Here is a 24,378-nt window from a genome sequence, read left to right on the forward strand (position 1 = left end):
AGTGGCTATATCTTCAATCATGTTTGATTAGTTTGGTCAAGTCAACTGCCCAGTGGCTATATCTTCAATCATGTTTGATTAGTTTGGTCAAGTCAACTGCTCAGTGGCTATATCTTCAATCATGTTTGATTAGTTTGGTCAAGTCAACTGCTCAGTGGCTATATCTTCAATCATGTTTGATTAGTTTGGTCAAGTCAACTGCTCAGTGGCTATATCTTCAATCATGTTTGATTAGTTTGGTCAAGTCAACTGCTCAGTGGCTGTATCTTCAATCATGTTTGATTAGTTTGGTGGTGAATAAAATAATAGGCCAAGATTTGAAGCTTTACTTTAATTTCAAATGGTCCTCATTCTTGACATATTTTCACTCCTCATACAAAAGAAGCTAATGTCTGCCTTGGTCAATGTAATTTTTTTCGTAGTTACAATAATATGTAAACGAAAAGTTAATTAAAAAAAAATATTGTCAACAAAACAAAACTGTAACCGGATAAAAAGTTGTAGATAATCATAAGTGTTTCAAATATTTAATGGTATATCTGTTTTATTAGATTTAACATTTGTGCATTTAGGAAAAAAAAAAGTTACACCCATAAAAAAAATCTATTCATTTGCTGTTTAAAATTTTTATTTGTATATGTCAGAGATATACAGTGTTAATTTGAGTTATCTACAATAACTCATCCAAATCTTGTCAATGCCACAAGAAAATGGATGCATTGTATATAATGTCCTATAACCTGAACTAAACTATAAACAAACATTTTTTTGAATGCTAAAACAAAATTTGTGAAAAAAACAACAACTTTTGAACTGCTGACTTTCAATGAGTTTATTGACTTCACCCAAACCAGTAAATACTTGTATAGTAGACAGTGCATATAGTACAAAATTATACTTTGATGTTTTCATTATGAAATTACAGGTGATGAAGTGCAAGAATAGGATACCACAAAAGTTAGAAGTTATCTTTCAAATAATGTTATATAATAGAGTGTATTAAACTTTTTGTTTAAAGTCTCAAAACAGAATAAGGTACACAGAAAAATATCAAAACTTTGGTCAATAAATGCAAAAGTATGTACACATTCAGATATTTTTTTCCTTCCTACACCATCTATCATCCAGTTTTTTTAGTTTACATTTTGACCTTGAAAGGAACAACATTTGAGTAAAAAAAATAATTGTTCTTGGGCAAGATATACAGGGAGGTAACTAACAAGATAACAACTCATTTTTAATAAATACAACATGTTTTGATATTTTCTTCATTAAGTACTTTTTATTTTTAATGATGACAGGATATGACACAAACACAATGATACAATCAATGAAATATGGTTGTGAGTGTAAGATATTAACACTTGCTTGACCAGAAGTAAGCAAAGCAGATACACTTCTGAGGGAAAAACAATTAACTAAAATATAGGCAATATAGAACATTTCAACCAGACATTGCAGAATTTCAACCAAACATTTCAACCAGACATTTCAACATTGTTCATCCAACAAAATGTCAACAATGTAAAGGAATTTTTTTGCCGCCTTCAGTTGTACAAAGACTACTGTTCATCTCTTACAGCACTTTGTCATGTGACTCTTGAGCCCTAGTCTGAAGAGGCATTCCTGTCCACATGAAACGCAGTTAAAGGTGGCATCCACTTTGTTGGTAGGGGATCAGCCATTTTTGTTTGGTACATTTTTCTTCCAGAGCTAAGGCTAACACTTTTACACTGTCCATAGCTTTCTTTGTCAACATCTCTCTCCACATAGTGTGGCCAAGGACTATGTCTTCCCAGTAGTTTAACATCTTATCAATTTCATTCTTCCCATAAATAGATTAACAGAACAAATAAAACAGAAACAACAAAACAGTAAAATGAACTAAATAGATCAAAATATATAAATTCCATTCACAAGGAAGCAAAAAAAAAAAAAATTAGTAGAAAAACAATGTGTGAATGTTAGCTTACAACAAAGATAGCTGCTAGTCTTGCATAACAAAGTTACATAGTAAACAAACAACAGAATCATGGAAACAAATCCCTGCCCACAATGTATTAGCATTAGTAATGAATTGGCCTGAAAGAAAAAATCATAACAACACATGATTCATATTTAAACATTCATATTTAAACAGAACAACATTCAACTTGGCCATAACTGTTACTAACATCTTCTAGTGAATAGTAACAACTAATAAATATACAATTTTTTTTCACCAAACTTGATTATACAGGAAGTTAAAAAATGCTTTGGAAACTGAAATAAAATAAAGCAGAATAAAGCCTAATAGATAACTTTAACTGGATGTCCTTTCTCACATAAAACATTACTGACAGCAACATTAAATACACTTGAAGTCTAGAGTTATCTTTTAACCTTATCTATTACAAAAACAACTTTATAAAACAAATATTGTTATGTCATATTGGACAAGATATTTGGTGAAAAAAGACATAAAGGAATTATATTATTATATAATAAACATATCAACATACATAGGACATATCAATAATGTTTCAATAAACAGTGTTGTTTAGTGTTGGGATAGAGCATTACTAAAATCTTAAAACAGATAAGACTTAAGAGATTGCAAATGAAAACTTACAAATGTTTGATACAAATGATAGCTAAGTTAAACAAAAGATCTTACCATTGCAAAGTTTAAAAAAGAATTCAATTTATCTTCAATAAACAACAACTAAAATTAAACAAATACTTCGTTTTAAACAAAGCCTACATTTGAGAGAAAGTGAATCAATTATTTTAAATCAATTAATTTTTAGACTAACAATAATACATTTGTATGACTGGAAATATTTTTATTAACTGTTTTTTTGTTAACTCAACTTTCATTCTTTATAGTATGCTAGATGCGCTCTTGTCCAATCACTTTTATGGACCAGCAGGGTGGGGTGTGGTGGGATGGGGAGGGGGGGGGGAAAGGTTTCAGTGCTGCCTTTAAAAAAAAGTCTGAATTCAAACTTGAGCCTCAAAGATGGAATGTGACTTATTAGCCACTGAAGGTTATATAGTCTATTGTTAATTTTAAATGTTACGGAACGACCTTATTCTCTACACAAGGCTTATCTCCCCCATCACTTAGTAGGCCCTACTGTCTATATATACAAAAAACTTAATTATAATTAATTGATTAACTTAATGTTTTTTTTATTTAATTAATTCATGTGTGTTGTCGTCCAAATATTGTACAAAGTTTGATCCAAGAATGGGAAGTGAGGAAAATAACATGTAAAAGATTCCACCCAGACAGACAGAGTTAATAAAAGGTTTGTAAAAAATATGAAGAGAACAATGAAGGTTACACATTTGTTCAATCTTATTAATAAAGCTACAGAAATGAGAACAACATGTAAAATTATATAATAATATAATATAGACTTGTCAGGTTTCAACAAAATATGTAGAATGTAAAAAGATTAGTCGTCATGATAAATATCGGTTCAATGATGAAATGTGCAAAATCCAGAAAAGTATTTACATGTAATACTTTAATATATCACAAATGCCACAGTTTAAGTATTCATCAATCTTCATGCCATGGAAGTAACAATATGTCAGCAGTTTAGTGAAACAGTTACATATAAAGTATTTGTGTTCATCAGGCAACTAGTTGAAAACAAAACAGTTTACTGCACAGAATAAAAATAGGTTCAATATTGCTTTGGACACATTTGGCTTTAAAAAAAAAAACTGGCCATTGGAATGTGGCAAGAAATATAACTAAAATTTTAGCATTTGTTGACAGACTTAAGAAAATTATTAACAATAACACACAAAAATTACACCCATGGAATATAACATGCAGAGTTGTTGTTTTTTAACATTCCTCTACTGATCAGTTTACTTTTTATATGAAATTTCTGCTCTAAAATCTATGTTATATGCTGAGTTCATTTGTTACCCTGAACCTTTCTTAGGCTTGTTATGAAATATGGATCATCATGCATAACTGGCTGATCAAAGATGAGTCACTTGAGATCTGGCTGCTTCCATTATGCTAAAAAATAAATATTTGAAAAAAGAAAGTTGTATTTAAAATGAATGTACAAAAATGATCTACAATAAGGTTCTCAAAAGGAAAAAAAATTAGGTAAACTATATTGATGTAAAAAAAAAAAAGCCAATTAAGGGTTATTTTGTTACCAGTGCCATGAAGGTTTTCTAGATATATTTTCTTCTTCTTCATCGTTCTCATTTTTATGTTGGAGTGTTCATATGACTAGACCAGGGGTGGGCAACCTTTTCGTATCGAGGGCCGCATTAACAAAATTTTGGGAATGGGGTGCCGCATATATGTATATATATATATTTATATATATATGTATATATATGTATATATGTGTATATATATGTATGTATATATATGTATGTGTATATATGTATGTATGTGTGTGTGTGTGTGTGTGTGCGTGCGTGTGTGTGTACTTACAACTTAGAAAAATATGCTAGTTAACTGTATAATGTCTTTTAATTCATATTTATACTGTATCATACATTCACTTTTCCTGTTTTTCACATTCCTAACTGAGGAATTACTAGAGTTAGCAATTTCTGAAACCAATTTTTGTTAAATTTGCTATTGTCTTTTCATATTACATTTCACCACAAATTTACAGCTGTACTTAATGTGAGGAATTTAACTATTTACACTCGTCGTGCGTAATGTTCCTGAATTGTGGAGCTAGCTTTCTAGTTGTTATACTTGTGACTGCTGTCAAATTATAGTCATTCACCATCGACCTGTGATTACACTTGTTTATTTTCCACAAGAAAAATACTTGTTCACATATGTATGTGTACCAAAATAATGTTAAAACTTAGCTGCAAAGTTTTTTTAAAGTGTGGAAATACAGCTTCTGGCACCCATTAAGCTACTGTGGAAGTACTGACTTGAACTTCTCTTACAGTTATAATTTGCATGGCGTTATGTTCTCTGGAGCTGAATCAGCTTCTGCACTAAATGGTGAGCTGATGGTATTGAAAACTGGTTCTTGACGTCTTAAAATTTGCCTTCATAAATTTCAGAATTAAGGAATCCAAATAAGTCTGGTAATATAATATTAACCATTTCACTAGAAATATTTTCACCTTTCAACAAAGGAAAATGACAAAACCTATTTTCCCCTGCTGGCCTGGAAAAATTGGAAAGCCTTGTTTGAAAAATTTAACATGCATTACATAAGCAAGCAGCCCATTGCAATAGCTACCATGAAAAACATAAAATATCTTCCACTCTTCATTAGAAATATTAGTTTCAAAGTCATAGTCAATATCCTTCTAAGAATATGGACATTTCTACTTTGAGAATTTATATTTTTCTCAGTCAAAGATCGAGCTCCATCAGTTGTTACACTTGCCATCTTGTTCTAATCATACCCAACATTCAACACAGTTCTTCAAAGCATTGAAGAAATACTGGCCTGAGATTGTGTCTTTGACTTTATATAATGAGAGAGTTTCGATAATTTGTAGGGAAATTTAGAATTATTTTTAATATATTAGCATTTTTATATGTATATACTGTGGGTACACATGATTTCTGTAGGTATTCGCGGGCCACATAAAACACTTCAGCGGGCCGCATGTGGCCCAGGGCCGTAATTAGCCCACCCCTGGACTAGACCAATACATGAGATGAACTGGGCAGTGGTTTCCAAATCAGGGAGCTCTCCATATAGTTTTCTTTCTATTGGGGTGATTTGGGGCCAATGTCTTATACGGTTCTAGATATAGATTTAACTCTTTCTCTACATAATTATTTTCCATGTATGGCAGAATTATCCATTTTGCTCATTTGTATTTCACTACCCTGTTATGATTAAATGTTATATTGGGTATAGAATCAAAGGGAAATGCATGCCTTTTTATATAAAACAAATTGATATTTATAAAATCAAAATGAAATTTTATTTTGGATAATGAAATTTAAAAATAAAGATTTACATGCTTTGTACAAGTCTCTTTATATCTAGATGTAGACCAGATCTAGGAATATTTTTTGATACAAATTGAACTAAATGTATTTAATATGATTGTTATTCATATTTTCACAAAACGTTATGTTTATAACATATATAAAGCACAGAAATTAATTTTCTTGAGCTCACTATCCCACACCATTACCATGAAGAAAATTAATATAGAAAAATTGAGCCTTTTTTTTGCCTCCCTTTTCAAAAACATATTTTTTTGGTAAAAACATATTGAAAATGTAAAAAAACATTTGTTTTTCCAAAGGAAATGTATTCAAGATTACATTATAAGCAATTAAAAACATTTTGGAAGATGAGAAAATAAAACACCTGACTTTTTAATGATGATAATATAGTTGATTTGGCTGAAAGAATGGGGTCAAATCAATGATGGTATTGTCGATTAGGAGAGAAAGAGTTAATATAACATCTGTTCTTTGCTAAATTTTTAGCATATTCACTTGAAATGTATAGCTCTAGAAACCTGAATTATTTTCTGCCATATCAAGTCTTTCAGGCTATTTCACACACAAAAAAAAAACAAAACAAAACAAAAAAAAAAACAAACAGAAAATACTAACAGATAATGTTTTCAGATATTCTTAATTATAATTATCTAATGAGCTACTCAAATAAATGAATTTATGTTTATGAAAGACCTGAGATTTACTGAGTGAGTAAACTGTAGTCACTCTGCTTTCAAAGCTGTTCAACATTAACTTTTTGGTTCTAAATATGTTTTTAGAGAAAGAAAACAGTTTACTCTTGAAGAAAATATATATATATAAGGCATAGCCTTAGATTCTGAAAACTAAACATGAGTGCAATATTTTATGTGACTGCACAAACCCAGTTCTGACCTGCATATTTTGCCCTATCTGAAACACAAAGAAAATCCCTTGCAGAAAACAGACAGGCGCAGACTGAAAACTTTTGAAGATACTATGACATTAAATTATATATTAGGGTTTCCAATTATAAAACAGAAAAAAATTTATTGCATGATAACAAGCATAACTGTAGGAGGAAGCATCATTTCAAACTTTATCATACATATTAACATGTAAGCTTGTTATTCTAACCTTCTAAATTTGGGTATCTGAGTCAAAGTCTGTGACATTGCCATGTCATCATCTTCTACAAAGAACTCATCATCTGGGTGAATTGTCTGAGCTTTTTTGGCCTGAGCCACAACAAGATCAAGGTCCTAGACAAAGACAGATGAATATTACCATCAATCTAATATTAACACTCACTAGTGCATTCTTTTGTATCATGCAGGAAAATGATGGGTAGGGATAGATTATCTCAACTTTTCAACACAACATGACCTGAATCATGGTTAGAAGCCAGTAAGAATATGTACTGGGTATGGGTTAAAAAAAAATAAATACACACAACTACTTTTAAATCTATACATTAAATAAGCAAAATTTCTAGTGCCCCTTTTAATATGCACAAATAAGTATTAGGTGAGGTATTTTTTATGGATAAAATATTAAAGTGTATAAGATAATCAGAAAATTTTATTTTTCTCATTAAATTCACTTTTAAAGATAGTTTCACACCATAATGCAAATTATAGGGGGCTTATAATTATCAAGAATGCAAGTTTGTCTTTTAATAATCCTATTATAAATGGTAATGTGAAAATAATAACAAATGTTTGTTTGAAAAGTTCAAAAATTGGATATCTGTGTGAATTGATTTGATGAGAAGAGAAAACAAAATCATTGATACAATTGTCACCTAGCATCAACATATAACTGCTCATAATTGCGTTAAAGAATCAATTTATAAAGTTTGTCACCAGTCTCCCAGAGTAAAGCTTCTCAATTTACTTAATTAATTAAACACACCCATTAAAATCGTTTATTGTGCTATTTACACAGCTTGATGTGAGTCGAGCAACAATTCTAATTAAAATAATTTGATCAATAATTTATTACCTCCCCAGAGTCACTGTCCTCAAAGTCATCAGCATACACAGCCTCTTCATCTTCATTGCCTCCACATTTTGAAAGGTCTGGAAACATACAATAAAGCAAAATTAGTTCAACTTTTCATTAATCAAACTAATATTTTACTAACTGGTTATATAATAATTCATTTTTCTTTAAAGCCTCTTAATTGATGAAAAAAACGCATGCATATTACTTGTACATGTCATGAAATAATGTTTTGATTGAAAATTGTTATATCTAAAGATCTACTACTATTGCAACACTCCAGTTGACTAAAGTACATTTTCTAAATGATACAGCCAGAGTGATGAGTAAAGTTCCACTTTCAGATCTTCAATTTATAGGGCAGATGATGTTAAGCTCATCTGTTTCTTTGGCCAACAGTTAACAAGGGTCATGTGGCCAGTACAACGACCAACCACCTTTACTTTCCCCAACTGAAGTCAGGTACCCATTAGAGTTGGGTGAACTCAGTAATAATAATATATCCTGAAAATCAAAATCCCAGTCTTCACAGAGATTTGAATGCAGGACCCCAGGTTCAGAAGCCAAATGTTTAACCACTCAGCTACCCCACCCCCTGATGACTTTGTAATCCTATAGGGCTAGAAACACAGTCAATCTACAAAATGCAGATGAATTTTCCTAGCAAAGTTTGGAAATGAAGATGGAACAAAAAAAAATTTCATTTTCTTCTCTTATTGTAAAAACTTGATTATTGCAAATCAAATTGTAAAGAACAAATCTATGGATTGCTGCTTCATTTATAAATTTCATTTTTGTTTGCTTACAAAATTACATGTAACAATACTAACCTCCTAAATCACTTGAAGAGTCATCAAAATCATCAGAGTAATCTCCCCCATCATCTTGATCTTCAGGCTCTAGTGCGTAAAAAATTAAAAAGACCAATTAATAATGATAATATCATACGTAGGGTAGGGTGGCTGAGTAGTTAAGTGTTTGGCTTAAAAAACTGAGGGGTCTAAGTTTTAATTCCAGATGAAGGCTTGGATTTTGAACTTTGGGATATCTAAGATGCCCTTGAATTCACATAAGTCTAATGGGTACCTAACATACATTGGGGAAGTAAAAGTGGTTGATCATATGACACTGTGCCTGTTTTAACAACAAGTATATTCTATAAGTGAACAAAACTAAGAGTCTTAGAGTAATATATTTTGAAAAAAACTGTCACAGCTTTATGAGAAACTTTAAAAAAACTTTGGGAGCTGAGCTTAATTAATTTACTTAACTTTTTTGTTTGTTCAAATGACACCATCAAAAAGCTAGCAAGAGACCGTGGAGAGTGGCGTGTTTATGTCGAGGCCCTATGTTCCATGAGGAACTCAAAGGAATGATGATGAAATGACTATTATAGTGCCTTTATCATTTGATTAAGAACTGTTTTTGTTTTTAAAATAAATTCTACTTTATCAACAAAGATTTAATAAATTTATCTGGTCGATATAAATGCTATAATTCTTTATAATTTTTTAAACACTGCTAGGCGTTAAAAAGTGTGTATAACACAGTTGCAGGTAAATATAACAAACACAACCAGGTGCTTTATAAATGTACATCAAATAACAGTGAGTCTAGCATAATGTAGGTATATCTATTTTATCATCCTATTCTTAATAAATCCTATAAGACAGATAAGAATTTAATAAATGTTAATGAAATAATAATTAATAGTTGTTATACTCCAGAACTGTCACATCATAAGAAAACTCATTTGTGATAGACCCGTAAACCCACCTTGACACTTTAACAAATCTTGATTCTAGGATGCCAGAGAGTACTATTATTAGTAACATAATCTTTATCTCAAATGAAATTATTTTACAGCTTCAAATTTACCATTAAAAAAACTCGAGATAAAATGAAATGTTAGGTATATTAATTAATATAATGGCATAATATTAGGTATAGAACTTACTTTTTGATACAATACCATGGTTACATAGGTCAGGGGAATGCTGATCAGGCACTGGAGAGTTTATGTTAGTTTTATATGACTGTAGAATTGGGTCAGCTGTGTGGTACTGACGAGGGCTGAAAAGACTTTTAGTTGCACTTTGCTGCTCCATGTATGAGCTGTTAATTTAAAAGAAAATCAAGCAAGCACATTTTTATTCTAGAACTAATAGGAAACAAAATACAGTCTCAAATTTTTTTGTAATAGATTAAAATTTAAAATATTTTTTTTCTTTCTTGCTCTGCATATCTCCAGGCTTTGGTTTTTAGGCTGTCCTCTAAATATTAAGTAGGTCACAGCTGCCATTGTCTGACAAGTGCAATTTACCTTCTCTTTTCTATTAAATTACATCTAAAGTAGGTCACAGCTGCCATTGTCTGACAAGTGCAATTTACTTTCTCTTTTTTATCAAATTCTCTTGAATAATCATAAATATTTATATTTCTCATTAAATAGAATTTTTAACAATATAAAATGAAGAGACAAAATAAATTAACAACAAAAGAAAATTCACAAAGAGAAAATAATTTAGAACCTTGACGGAAGTGGAGTCAAACTATCACTGTCAGGACTGTCACAGGAGTTGTCTCTCTTGATCCGAATGTCCCGAATATTCTCAGTGTCAGATATAAATGATGCTAAATGATTCTTGACATAAGGAAGAGTAAGGATGGCACTGGCACTGAAAATAACAATAAAACTGTTACCACCAGCTACAGCTCCAAGTAACTTTGTAGAATTGAACCTACATTTGGATTACGTTGATGAAAATAGTGGCTTTGACTAGGAAGGAAACTGTAATTATATTCTTTGAATAGCAGTGTCATGCGCATATGGAGTTGCTTTGCTAGATGTAGTTATTTTTTTTTCTGCATCATAGATGGTTTGTGCGCTATCTCTGGAGTTGGTGTCATTGCTTCATTGCTCTAAAATGATGGATGGCGGATCTTTGGCTGGAGATCTCTGTTGTTGTTTTTTTCCCCAGTTTTGGGTAAGTTAGTTTATTTTAATTCCTTCTTTAGTTCGTACCTCTAAAATCATTGATATTATAATCTTGTGAATGGTGGTCATAAGAAAGGCATATTTTTTCTTGTTTAGGGTCGCAGGCTTGGGACTCTGCTGTAGGCTGTGTTATTGTGTGGACCCTGCTGGGCCATTATCCATGGCATTGGGTTGTGGGCATCGTGAGCCTGGAGTGGACTGCTTGCTCTGTGACCAAGGTGTCATTACCTGTTAACGATGTTGTATATATACTCATATCTAAGGCACACTGATTTAATATTGATCACAACGTATAAACATCATTTATAATGTCATATCATATTATTGCTTCATTGAACCTTTGCTTTGTTATACGTGGGTAGATCAAAGACGCGGATTCTAGAATCGCTAGTCGTAGGTAGAATCTCATAGAAGCAAGACATATATTACTCTTGAGTTAGAGTTAATAGAGATAAGTTTTGTACTTATACTAAATCTAGTTGTTGATTTAAATATTTCATAATCTTGATACAGTTCACTTTGTAAATGCTGTATTATACGTTCATGTTTTCAAGTTATTAATTAAAATTTCTATGTTTGAATTAAAAGGATCTTCTTCTTTAAATCTACTAGTTAATATTTAGATTTAGACATAATATAGAATACACAGCACGTCACAGTAACTCATCTTATCAGCTGACATCTTCAAGTAAGGCTTAACTCATCTTAACAGTTGACGTCTTCAAAATCATTGTCATCACAGTTATAAGATCTTAGCACCCCAGATAAAGATCAACTAACAAGAGAAACTGATAGTTAAGCTCTTTAACATCAAGATCATCAAGAGGCAAAAAGATTATTAAAGATCCCCTCAAGATCATATATTTCACTGTGACATCTGGCATCATCCACAAAGATCTATAATGATCTTATTCATCATGACACTCAGGGTTGAGGTGGGAAACCCGGTGGAGTATGTCATACCCTAGATAGACCCGTAAACCCACCTTGACAAGCTGAATATCAATAATTTTTTTAAATGATTGGACTAATTGATGTAAGAAATGCAGCCAATTATTCTTTTATATCACAAATAATGAATTAATTGATTTGTTAAATCCAATAATTTGTTTCATTTTTCCACCAAATGGTTTCGATTTATGTGACGTTTTATTTAATTCTCTATTTCAGTGATATTGTACCCTTAATTTTAGCACTGCAAACCTGGTTATCAATATTAGTAATATAATTTTTGTAATAAAATTTTTTTTTTCTGTACAAGTTTGTTGGATTATTTTTAAATTAATAAAAAAAAAGTCCATATTTTTATATAATGACATAATCAAACCTTGGACGGTGTTCTGGTGTTTTTTGTAGAATTTTACTGACTAAATCTTGTATACCAATAGGAGTATCAGCTGGGAAAGGCTAAAAAAAAAATGAAAAAAATGAAACAACAAATATTCTTAATTTAGCTTATTTAAGTAAAAATTTATCCTGAAGAAAATTAATTCCAGTTTGAATCTTTATAAAATATATCTTTGTCTCTAAATATATCAGACCTGCCTACCGTTACGCAAAATGCGTATTCGTTACGCAAAATCTCCCAAAAATGACCGTCAGTACGCAAATACGCATTGAACCTGTTGCGTTACGCTTTTCGTATCCTTTTTCCCCCCCTCTCTTGACTAGCTTACGAGCGGTCACGGAGGTCACGCTAAGCCGTTTTGTTTTGTTGGCCGGGGGGGGGGGGGGGGGGGGGGGGACAGAAAAGGTGGGGGAACACATTGTGTCCAGATCTATACGTTGATTGGTTCTTAAAAGCAATTAGATTTAGTCTAGAAATGAAGAACGCGAGAGTGAGGGAGTGGCGGGTTGGTACCGTCAGTTAGCTGATACACCAACGTGACTTTTCTTTTTTTTGTAAGTTCATTAGTAGAATCCCTGATTCCCGTATTCATTTGTATAGAAAAAAATATCGAAGTGCTATCGATTTAAAACACATTGGGTGACATTGTAGATATCTAGTCTAGATCTAGATCTGGATTCTAGAATCTAGAATCTAGATAACTTGTTATACAGGAATAGATCTAGCTAGACATTACGATTGATGATTACGTTATGTCATGAGTCTCTACATTACTCTACAATCTAGATCCAATTTAGTTGCAGTATGATTTAGATTGACTAGATCTAGATCGATAACATCTACTACCATCTAGTCTAGATCTAGTCTAGATTAAATTCTTAGTCATAGTATAGAATAGATCAAGGATGAAGGTAGGCTTACGAAAGTTTGGAGTAGACCTACGTTTGTAGCGGATTCACGTCATCGGTAACACTCTTGAGCCCAGATCTAGAGTAGATTATATTCATTATATAGACATAGATCCAAATCTAGTCTAGATATCATCTCTATTGTCGTATTGATTTAGATTGTAGATCTAATCATGACATCTAGATCTAATATTATATATATATATATATATATATATATATATATATATATATATATATGACAAAATAGTGGTTCGCGTAAGTGTTACGCATTGTGGTGCCAAAATACGCATTTTGACCATCAGCGTTACGCATTTGGACTTTTTTTGGTAGGCAGGTCTGATATATATTTATTCTTTAAAGACTCTTTTCCTGCTGGGCAAAAAGAGTTAGAAAATATTGTTAAAGATTGACTTTTTTTTACTGTGTGACACAATGAAACATTAACAAATTTCTAATGAACTTTTAAAGAGTATTATTTGACAGTGTCTTTAAAAAATTTGGCTATCTTCATAAAAGCCTGCTGAGTCACATCTTAATTTCTTATTATTTTCTGATGTATTAATTCTTTTTTTCTGGATTTTATCTATATATAGAAACAACAACACAGCACAACCAACATGCTGATCTTCAAGTTTTATATAAAGCTTTAGACTTGTAAGCAACCAGTTTGATTTGCTTACCTTGTATCCAGCTTTGATAATGTTTACAAACAAACCAATTAGACTCTGACCATCAAACGGCGTGTGTAGTGTGGTCATCTCATACAATAAACAACCAACAGCCTGACACAAAAATGAAAATAAGTCACTTATTGGATTATATGACACTCTACACATAGATAAATATTTTTAAAAATTAATCAAGATTAAATGTAAAACACAGCAAGATCTTCTATTTTTATGGTAATAAAGTCTTTGTAAAAGAAACTTGGCTGACTACCCAAACTAGAGCCCTTAGAGAGATTCTGACTCAAACTGTGGAATTTAGGACATTTCTGGGTTCTCTCAGATGTAATGCAACTAAGAGAATCACTCATTCGTGGCAAGTCAGGATTTACAAAATAATTAACAACTTGCCATAACTTACAAGAAATTGTGTAATTTTCAAGACTAGGTGAGATTTTTTTTGAAAGAATAAAAAGAGCAGGCTTTTATATATAAATGTTGTTTATTTTTTAAAACTGGCCAGACCAAATAGTTCCCTGACATCAATTTAAATTACTTATTATGTTTGTACAAAGCTTATATCAATGCACTCTGTCTGGTACAAATTTTGTACACATTATTTCTCCTATTTCAAGTTAAAACTTTGCACAATTATTCATTGCCCCTAATCAATAAAAAAAAATTAACCAATTAATTAATTATGTTTAATACAGAAAAGGGAAATAAATCTTACTTTATTGAGACATATGGCTGTAAATATACAGTTCTTTCCTTTATATTAGCTTTGTTTTTTTAAATATATTTTTATAAAATATTTTGCTTGTTTTGTTTTGCATCTGAGAATATTATCATGTGTAGTTTCATTGCTAAAGAGTTGTCAAAAGTAAGCAGCCATTTTTAATTTGTCAATTGTTCATAAAAAAAAAAATCACTAACCCATATGTCAGATTTTGAGTTGTATGGAATGTCTTGGCACAGTTCAGGACTTAAGTAGGACGGTGTTCCAACAACAGTCTTGGCCACATCAATTGTATTGTCTAGTATCCTAGAAATACCAAAATCACCTGAAAAAAAAAGTTTATTATATTTTTTTTAAATGTGTTGTTTTTTTTAATCCGAAAGAGCTATAGAGTATGATTAGGATAAATCTTGATTCTCAAAACAGAGAAGGGGAAACAAAAATATTGCCTTCAGGAAAATGATGTCAATTATATGAAATGATAAAAGTGTATATAGCCAAAATGGATGTGGGAAAATTTAGTTCATGACTTAAATGTTTTTTTTTAAACAATTTAAATAAAAAATCATACAACAAGCCTTTACAACCACTTAGCATGTTGTGCATGGCGTAGGGTTTTGTTTCTTGCTCAAGAGTTTAAGTAGTGCATCTAGTTCCTATTCATAACCCTAACCTGGCCTAACTTATGTCTTATAATGAATATTGTGATGTTGCTAGTTCAGGCTGCCTTGAAGTCAACCAATTACTCTGCAATCGTTTGGGTGTAATTGTTCGGGTGTATTACATGTAGTTGAACAACAATACAAACAAGAACTGGCACATCGATTGTAACTAGTGAAGAGATGTAGTCGACTCTGATGAACAATTGTACATAGGTTTATTCTGATAAAAGGCCACAGTAGAAGTATCTGTCACTAAACACGTCGTTACCCTGGACTATTCTATCGCTAACTGATTTTCCGGTCTCTAACCCAACATATCCCAAACGTCACTAGTCCCGTTCAATATGCGTCTTCTATGGTGCGTCGCTAAATAACTAACCTATATAAATAAGGTGTCTAACAATATATAATTGCTCTAACTGTTTAACAGTTTGTTAAGGGACAATCTCTTATTCCTCTAGAAATGAAAATATTTCCGTAAAAAAATATAATATGAAAAACTACTTATTAATTGATCTTTTATATTATGTCCAACTTACATGCATACTACATAGATTTTTTCTCTTAAAAAAAAAGAAAACATTTTTTTTGTGTGTAATTGTAGTAGTTAGTATAACAGAACTTACTTAAGTTAGCAATACAAATCTAAAAAAAAATTTTTTTTTGACAAAAAATCTAAAACCATTTGCATAAATGTGTTGAAAATATTGTTAATATTCATCTCCCCTACTAAGGAGCCTCCCATGTTTGTTACCATTAATAGTGAATAGTTGTAAAAGTGGTTTATTTTTATGAAAAAACTGCCTGCATTAGTGATTTTAAAACATTAGATTTTTCGCTTTCAGAAAAGAAAAAAGTAGCCGTTGCATCAGAACTTTGAATGGTCTAAAATATTAAGATGTCAGATTTTCACTATCTTTTGTAGTTTACAAGATCTAAATGGGACGGACGGACAGACAGACATTCCACACAAAACTAATAGTTTCTTTTCCCCTTTTGGGGGGCTGCTAAAAAAATGCAGATTTCCAGAAGCAGAAATTAATTTCTCTAAATACTTAAAAAAAAAAAAAAACAACATTAGAGCTAATAATTATGAAAATCAAAAAAATAATAATTTGTAATTCAATTTTTTAAAAATAAAAGAGTAAAAAAAAACATTCAATGAGAATATACTTCTCCTGATGGCTAAGACAGATTTTAGGAGCCAGTTACAGAAATCAGGTCACAAAAAAAAATAATCCTATGTCGAACTGGGACTCAACCACTTAATGGGGTTGTGACAGCTTCACATGAGGTTAGAAGTTGCCCTCAGTCAGAATAAATCACAAATATCAAGAGTTACATGGAGGCCAATGAAGGAACATGGTCTTATAGCTTGGTTCAACACCATCATGGTTGACCTCAGAGCAGTGCACACAGGCTGGGAAGAGACATTGCAAGTGATAGATCTCTATGGAGATAGCTTGCCCCCCAATGCATTAGATCTTAGTCTGAGTAAAGTCTAAAAGAATATACTTGCCAACTTTCACAACATTTCTTTTATTCAAAAATACATTTTCTGTCTTGAGATCTCTGAGGGAAAAAAAAAAAATATTTTGAATTTGATAACAGAATACTAATCAGTTTATATTAATTTTAATGTTATTGAACTTTTTCAAGACACATAAAGATGACTTGAATGAAGCTACTAATTACTTCTAAAAGACTAATGTTATGGAGTGTTTGGGTATTGTTTTGAGAATAATGAAATATTATAAATTGTAAGTTAGTAATTAAAGAAAATGATGAAATATTTTTTAAGCTTTAGGTAGGTGAGAAACTAATCTCCTATTCCTGGCCACAGGGAGAAAGCCTTTTTATTTGTCACAGGTCTCAAAGGTCTTTAACCCACCTCTCAAGTGGACATTCTAAGATAGAGTGTAAGAATTCTACAGTGTACATCCATTACAATAGTTTTATTTTAATATGTAGATAAGTGTGACGCTCTAGTGCATTAAGATTTCTTTTTTAAAATTTTGGACATTCCTTCTGAAATGAACATTTTTATGTTCTAGCTGTAACTCTGGCAAGATGGCAGGGGGAGTGAGTAGGGTACGACCTTAGGACCATTGTAATAACAGTGACTGGTCATTTCATCCCCGGTCACTTCATCCCCAATTAAATTTTTTCCTAGCCATTGTGTAATTGTGTTGTTAAGGATTTGCTTTTAAGACCTCATTTAATCTAATATATTCTCCTTCTTCTAGCCAGTTTTTTACTTCTGAGCTGCAAGAAAAAAAAATCTAAATCTAAATTTTTTTTTTTTTAGAAAGCTTTTTGATATTTGATATTTGTCCTGTGTATGTATGTGAAGTTTTCTTTTTGGATTTAACAGTTGTGCTTTAATGTATAGGAAGTAGTTTGTATTAGGCTTGTTTTGTTGTTGAGAATATTGTGTGTGTTTACGTCACACTTAGTTCCCGTATTGTCTTTGCAGTGGAGGAAGCTTTTTAGCTGGTGCTCTTTTTACCTGTTTTAACGGTAGGTAAGTACATGCTTTAGTAAGTAAGCTGATCTTTTGGTAAGGGTGTTGCTAATGAAAAGTTCTTTGATGTAGCCGCATCACTAGATCTAGGCTTTCTTTAATTTCAGGGTGTTAAGCTTGGGCTATGAGGAATAGTGTTGTGTTCTCGCCCTTGGAGTCGTGATTGTGTCTAGAGTGGTTTGTTATATACAAAGCTGTTGATCTGTAGGGCCGAGTTGGAGTGTGCTTGTGAAGGTGTGTTATTTGTATAAGTACTAATGCCATATTTAATATCCATGATTCAGTGATTCCGCATATGTGAAACCTTTTGTTATTTGTACTTAACTTATTATTAAATATTGTTATTATTGATTAATCATTAACTGTTCTGTTTGAATGATCTTTTAATCGATGTTCAATTTCATGCATATCATGGTTTCTGCTTTATCCTGTTGAGTTGGGGAACCCGGGGAATTATATCAACCCTTAGATAAACCTGAAAACCCGCCTTGACAATATTAACATGCACAAACAATTCGTACACTTGCTCTAGATTTATAAATGTTACATTTTTTATGACATTAAATTGTATTTTTACACACACTTTTTTTGTCATGTGAAAAAAAAAATATTGTTAATTTTATACTCTTTAAAAATTATTATTTGTTAAATCAGAGGATGAAATGACCAGGGGATGAAATGACTGGGGATGAAGTGACTAGGGCTAAAATGATAACACAACCAGGCAGTTGAGTCATAACCAGTGCTTGTAAAGTGCTAGAAAAACTCTACCATATAATGAGAGTTACAAAAAAAAATCACAATCAGGCAGTTGAGTCATAACCAGTGTTTGTAAAGTGCTAGAAAAACTCTACCATACAATGAGAGTTACAAAAAAATTAATCACCTATCATTGTAAAAAAAATGTCTAAAACTATCACCTACCTATGTAAAATGTGTTTGGAATGTATGTACTGAACTGCCATAACTATTTGAATAAACCACTGAAACAAAATCAAACAATCTTCATATGAAAAGTTAAAAAAAAAATATTTAAAAAAATGCTAAATTCTGAAATAAAGTTATAATTATTACGATATGTATAAGTTTAATGCAAGTCATACCTGCATAATTTGTTTTTCTGAAAATTTGAGCAATTTCTGAAAAAAAAATTAAAAAAATAAATATATATAAATATTAGTGGAAATATTGCAAAGATAAGAAAATAAACATAAAGAAATAACAATGATACTTCTCAGTAAAATATATATTGCTCATTTGATTTGTTCAATATTTTTTTCTTTTAAAAATTTGGAATGTGGTTAAAAGCTTTACTTGCGCTGCATCTTGAATTCTTTCCGAAAGGTTTCCACCATCACAGTAATCCTAAGGAAATAATTCAAATATATAAGTTACCTTTTTTTAAAAAAATAGGAATCATATATTCACTTTACATTTTTAGTCATTCTCGCCCAAAAAAAATCAACTCAGTAATAATTAGAATAATTACGTTGTTTTTTTAAAAATCTTTTTAAAAAATCCACTAATTTGTATTGTAAAAAAACAAGAAGAAACCAATATGTTTGTCAAAAAGCAGAAGAATAAAGAACAGAAGGCTTTTAGTTGCCAAAATATTACAAACATATTGCACTAGAAATGAGATGATGGTTTAGATGTCTTTTTCTTTTTAATGTCACAATCTAGTTTGATTCACATGATTCATTTATTTTTAATAATTTACCCTTTTTTTTTAATAACACTGTGGTAATTTTACATACTGCATAATGTATGCAGCGTATACATAACAAAACTAGGAGTGAAAATAAATAAAAGTGTTACCAATATCATGCACACATAATCCTCAGAGGGATCAATGAATGACTGATGGAATAAAATGATGTGTGGGTGACGTAACTGGGAAAGAATACTGAAACATTCAGAGAAATAATGTTAACTTGTTTCATATGTTAAATTGTTTCATATTTATAAATTTATATTAAAAAAGATATAATATACATATGTTTTGAAGTTGTTTCATTAACAAAAATACATTCTAATTGATTTTTTTAAAGACTCTATTTGTTAAATACTTAAAAAAATTGAAATTGATGTAGTCAGCACTTTTGCATAAAAACTTTACAGCAGTATTTTCTTTCCCCAAACAGATATCAGGTAAATTTTAAAGCAAAAGGAAACATGGGAATGTTATCCAATTCTAATTTAAAACGTCTACCTCATCAGGATTTAGATTTAAATTCTTAAGCTTGTCAGACAAAAATCTCTACTCAGTCACCTCATCCCATAGAAAAACACCTTATTGTGAATCCTAAAGCAAAAAAGAATTTACCTGGCTTCTTTAAGGACAGCTTCTTTTGTTCTTGACTTTTTACGTTCATCAATCTCAATTTTTTTCATAGCAAACAATCTATCAATGGAAATATATTCTGTGAGTCACATGACAGGATTACAAATGTGTTCCAAATTTACTGCTAATGGCTAACTATATAGACAGAAATCATAAATGGTCAAAATGCCATTAGGTAACTTTTAAATAAGTTGAATTATTGAAGGGAAACTTCGATGTTTTTGACAATTGTTTTATATATGTGTTTTGATTTATAGATAATGAATGTATTATTCTTTTTTTTTAATTTGCAATAATAACTTAGTAATTGATGTTTTTCTGGTGTAATTTTCCTGCGCATCCAAAACGATCATATTTTCACCGGGTTTCTATGTGATGTCACACTAACCTATTAATTGAATCTATTGACTTTGTATAACGGGAGAGCATAAAGTAAGTTTACAATCTCATAAAAGAAATATATATATATCTTCATCCATGCAGTTAGATCTTGATCTTGTAAGCAAAGAAAGAAATGCATGTTGAAAGTAGATTTACATGCATGACTAACTACGGCAGTGTGTATTTTCTCGCCTGACCACTTAACACAAACAAACACTATCGCTTGGTTGTCTTGTCATGACCGACTACACACAGTCTAGACTAGCTTTACACTGACCAGTTTGTTAGAATCAGTCAGACACACGATATTTTTACTTTTTAGGACAGGGAGGGGCTTAGATGAAAATGTTAATTTTGTTCTAGACTTGGTTATCCTAATGCTTTTAGATCTATCTATACATGTAGATATAACTGTACCATAGCTCTGGACTAGGCCGTCACTAAGCCTAACAGCTACTGTAAGAATGAAGTGATATGATTGGTTAAATCTAGTTTCTCTTTCATTATTGTTGAGGGAAGTGACGTATGAACTAGCTAAAAACAAAATTTCAAAGAACCCCGATTTTTTTTTAGATGTCAAGAATTTACTGTCTAATTTATTAAATATAAATGTTTCTAAGCATTTAAATACGAAATGGTAAAATATTTACTATTACAACTTAAATGAGAATTTAAATTTCAATAACTCAAAATTGAAAAACCATCGGAGTTTCCCTTTAAGATAAAACAATTTCAAGGCATTCCTGAATATTGTCATCATAATATATGTACACTTCTATGGGAACAACTGGACTAATTCAGAAAAAAAAAGATGCACATTTAAACAATTAAAAAAATAATTAAAGTGTTTACTTCAGTAAAAGCAAATTTATTTCAAATAATTCTAAAATAATATGCTAAATTTTGAATAGCAGACAATGCAATCACAGTTCACACACATGTGTAGTCAAACTGATAGAAGTGTGGTTGATCCAAAGCAGCAGCATCAACTAATAATATGCTTGAAAATTATTGAGAATGATTTAACAAGATATAGTAGAAATTAACAAATGTATGTTAAATCAAATTAGGAATTGCCCAATCATTAAATTGAATCTAGGCGAGAGTAGAGAATGTTGATTCATTTCAAGTAAAAAATCCATCTATACAAAGGGTCTAGTAGGCAAGTTTTGGTGCGATAGTTATTTAGGCCTGAGAGCTTTTATGATAATTTATAAAACACAAAACTTTTTATATAAATATTGTTGTTGTTTTTTTAATAAACTATAGTATATATGTGTATATATATATAAATGTATATATATCATGTTCAATAAAGTAGCCTTACTTTTGTGAGACTTTATTCTTAACCAGGTAAACGGCTCCATGAGCTCCTAGGCCTATTCGTTTCACAATCTCATACTTCTCCATTTTTTTATTTAGCTCAGCTGATGCCAAGAGCATCTGAAAATATTTAATAATATTTATTCATAAGGTTATTAGCTTATTAGATTTATATAATAATATTTTTATTTATAAAATGCTGTTAACAAACAAAATATAGGCTCAAAGAGCTGTAATAAAATTACAAACACAAACACGACAACTAAAACGACAATTAATCTAAGAATGTTTTAAACAGATAGGTCTTAATGTTCTTCTTAAAAGTGGTATAGCATGTTGTCTGTCTGAGATCAATGGGGAGTGAGTTCCAAACCTTTGGTCCGTGCACTGAAAAAGCCAGCACACCATAGCTTTTGAGGGAGAAACGTGGCACCACTAAAAGCTATTTTGTCATCGGGTATACCTGCTAGCAAGGCATTGCAGTAGTCAAGACGGGAAAGTATGAATGCCACAGCTAGCGTTTTTGTTGACTCTGTTGTTAAATATGGTCGGATCTGGCCTAATCTGCGCAGCTGCAGATAAAGACCCTTGCAGAGCTGACTTATATGTAGGTCGAAAGATTGTGTTGAGTGAAGAAAACTCTGCACTACATGGACATAAAGAACCTGGCAGTTCATGATAAAAATAGAATCTGTGCTCTCAACTTTTTGAGAAGTTGTCCTGAGTGCCAATCTTAATTATTTCTATCTTGTCTTCGTTCATCTTGAGTTTATTTTCAACCATCCAATCGCTCACCCTTGCCACGGTTCCACTGATCTTCTCTGCCAGATGCGACACCTCTGAGGGTACTGAGGAATCGTATAACTGTGAGTCATAGGCAAAGAAATGGTATAAGATGCCGGTTGGCCATATGACACCGCTGAGTGGATATGTATACATAGTGAACAGTACTGGGCCTAGAACTGATCCTTGGGGTACTCCGTACTTCAAGAGTAAGCTTGTTGATTCTGTCCCATTAACAACGACACTATGGGTGCGTTCAGTCAGGTAGAATCCAAGCCACTTTAGGATGATTCCTGCTAAACCAAATGATCTAGATGACTGAGGGTAAAGTGTAAAGCTAACTTTCAATCTACAGCTAAATCTAACTACATAGGACATAGATCTAGACTAGACTCTATCATTCTACTTTTTCTAGGGTCTAGCTAGTAGATCTAGTCCTAGATCTTAAGACTAGTATAGAAAATCTAGAATGATACTAACTATTACTAATGATAGAATTTAGACTACTCTAGCCTAAGTACTAGATCTAGATTCCTAGCCTAGAATTGATCTAGTAGGGCTCTAGGCTAGGCCTAGAAATGAAATACTTTGAAATAGAATTAGAACTACAACTAGCTAGATTTAGAATTAGATCTCCATCCAAATACTTTATTAGACTAATAAAATACTGATTATAATACTAGTAATAGAATACTAGAATGTTTTATTATTAATTATTATTTATACTATACTATTTTGTATTTAATTATAGTATAGAATAGATCTAGAGTCTAGACTGACTATATCAGATGTAGATCTAGATCTATCTGCTATCAATCCATCTACTATTTACTATTAATCATCTTCTTAGACGTCTTAGTCTTAGTGTAAGTGTAGTATCTAGATCTAGCTGTTGATGATTTAAATTAGTCAATTAGATAATAGATCATGTCTAGACTCTTACTTTACTACTCTTACTCTTAGTAGTCTTAGAAGTTAGTTCCAGACTGAGACTCTAATAAACTTTTAAGTTAAAAATAACTCTAACTCAGATCTCTGATCTGTCTCCGTGAGAGTACTTGACTCAGTAGACTAGACGAGTAGAGTGACACTGCAAACGAGTGTAAAGTAAAGTCAGTAATAAAGAGTCTACTACTACTACTAGATCTAGTACTAGAGTCTAGTCTAAGTCTAGATACTGAGACTCTCTCTAGACTACTCTAGAGTTAAGAGTAGTCTTAGTTTAGTCTAGTGACACTAGACTCACTACTGACACTGACTATTACTAGATCTAGATCTAGACTACATCTAGATCTAGTACTAGATCTAGATCTAGTAGAGTAGAGACAGTACTCTTAACTCTAGTCGAGTCTAGTCTAGTAGAGTGAGAGTTTAGAGTCTAGACTAGATCTAGACCACAAATTAGAATTGTAAATATTAAGATTCTCTATACATCTACTCATCTTGATAGACTATATCCAGATCTAGAATCTAGATCTATACATTAATCAAGAACTATAAAATTCCTACCAAATGTCTAAAAAGGGAACTTTATTTTTACTACTTTACTCCATTGCCATTGTCATGATTATAAACAATGGAGTTAATCAAATTCACTCCAAATAAAGAAAGAAAACAATCAATCTTATCAATAAATTTAATTGACTAAACTATCATGTATGTATAAGATATATCTAAGATCTAATCTAATTCTACATGCATTTTATATTAAATTTATTTTATTTTTTAACATTATTTATTTTTAAAAGAATT

General features: G+C 31.3%; 1 protein-coding gene across 2 annotated transcripts; it reads right to left on the minus strand.

Annotated features, from left to right (window-relative positions):
- Window positions 1-610: 610 nt before the first annotated feature.
- LOC106054469 (uncharacterized) lies at window positions 611-24,218 on the minus strand. 2 transcript variants are annotated; one of them, XM_013210345.2, is made up of 17 exons: window positions 24,136-24,218; window positions 21,848-21,963; window positions 20,122-20,199; window positions 19,614-19,701; window positions 19,110-19,160; window positions 18,899-18,934; window positions 18,720-18,778; window positions 16,791-16,843; window positions 14,807-14,934; window positions 13,886-13,987; window positions 12,274-12,353; window positions 10,480-10,626; window positions 9,906-10,063; window positions 8,779-8,847; window positions 7,949-8,025; window positions 7,082-7,206; window positions 611-4,024 (listed from the first exon to the last, which is right to left on the minus strand). In XM_013210345.2, exons 2-17 carry the CDS (start codon window positions 21,961-21,963, stop codon window positions 3,985-3,987), a joined length of 1,407 nt encoding a protein of 468 aa, XP_013065799.2. In that variant the 5' UTR covers window positions 24,136-24,218; the 3' UTR covers window positions 611-3,984. The 2 variants fall into 2 exon arrangements, with proteins under 2 accessions (XP_013065799.2, XP_055899869.1); XM_056043894.1 differs by lacking the exon at window positions 24,136-24,218 and adding an exon at window positions 22,639-22,879.
- Window positions 24,219-24,378: the final 160 nt, after the last annotated feature.

The sequence above is a fragment of the Biomphalaria glabrata genome, chromosome 10 (genome assembly GCF_947242115.1).
Source record: "Biomphalaria glabrata chromosome 10, xgBioGlab47.1, whole genome shotgun sequence".
Classification (NCBI taxonomy): domain Eukaryota; kingdom Metazoa; phylum Mollusca; class Gastropoda; family Planorbidae; genus Biomphalaria; species Biomphalaria glabrata.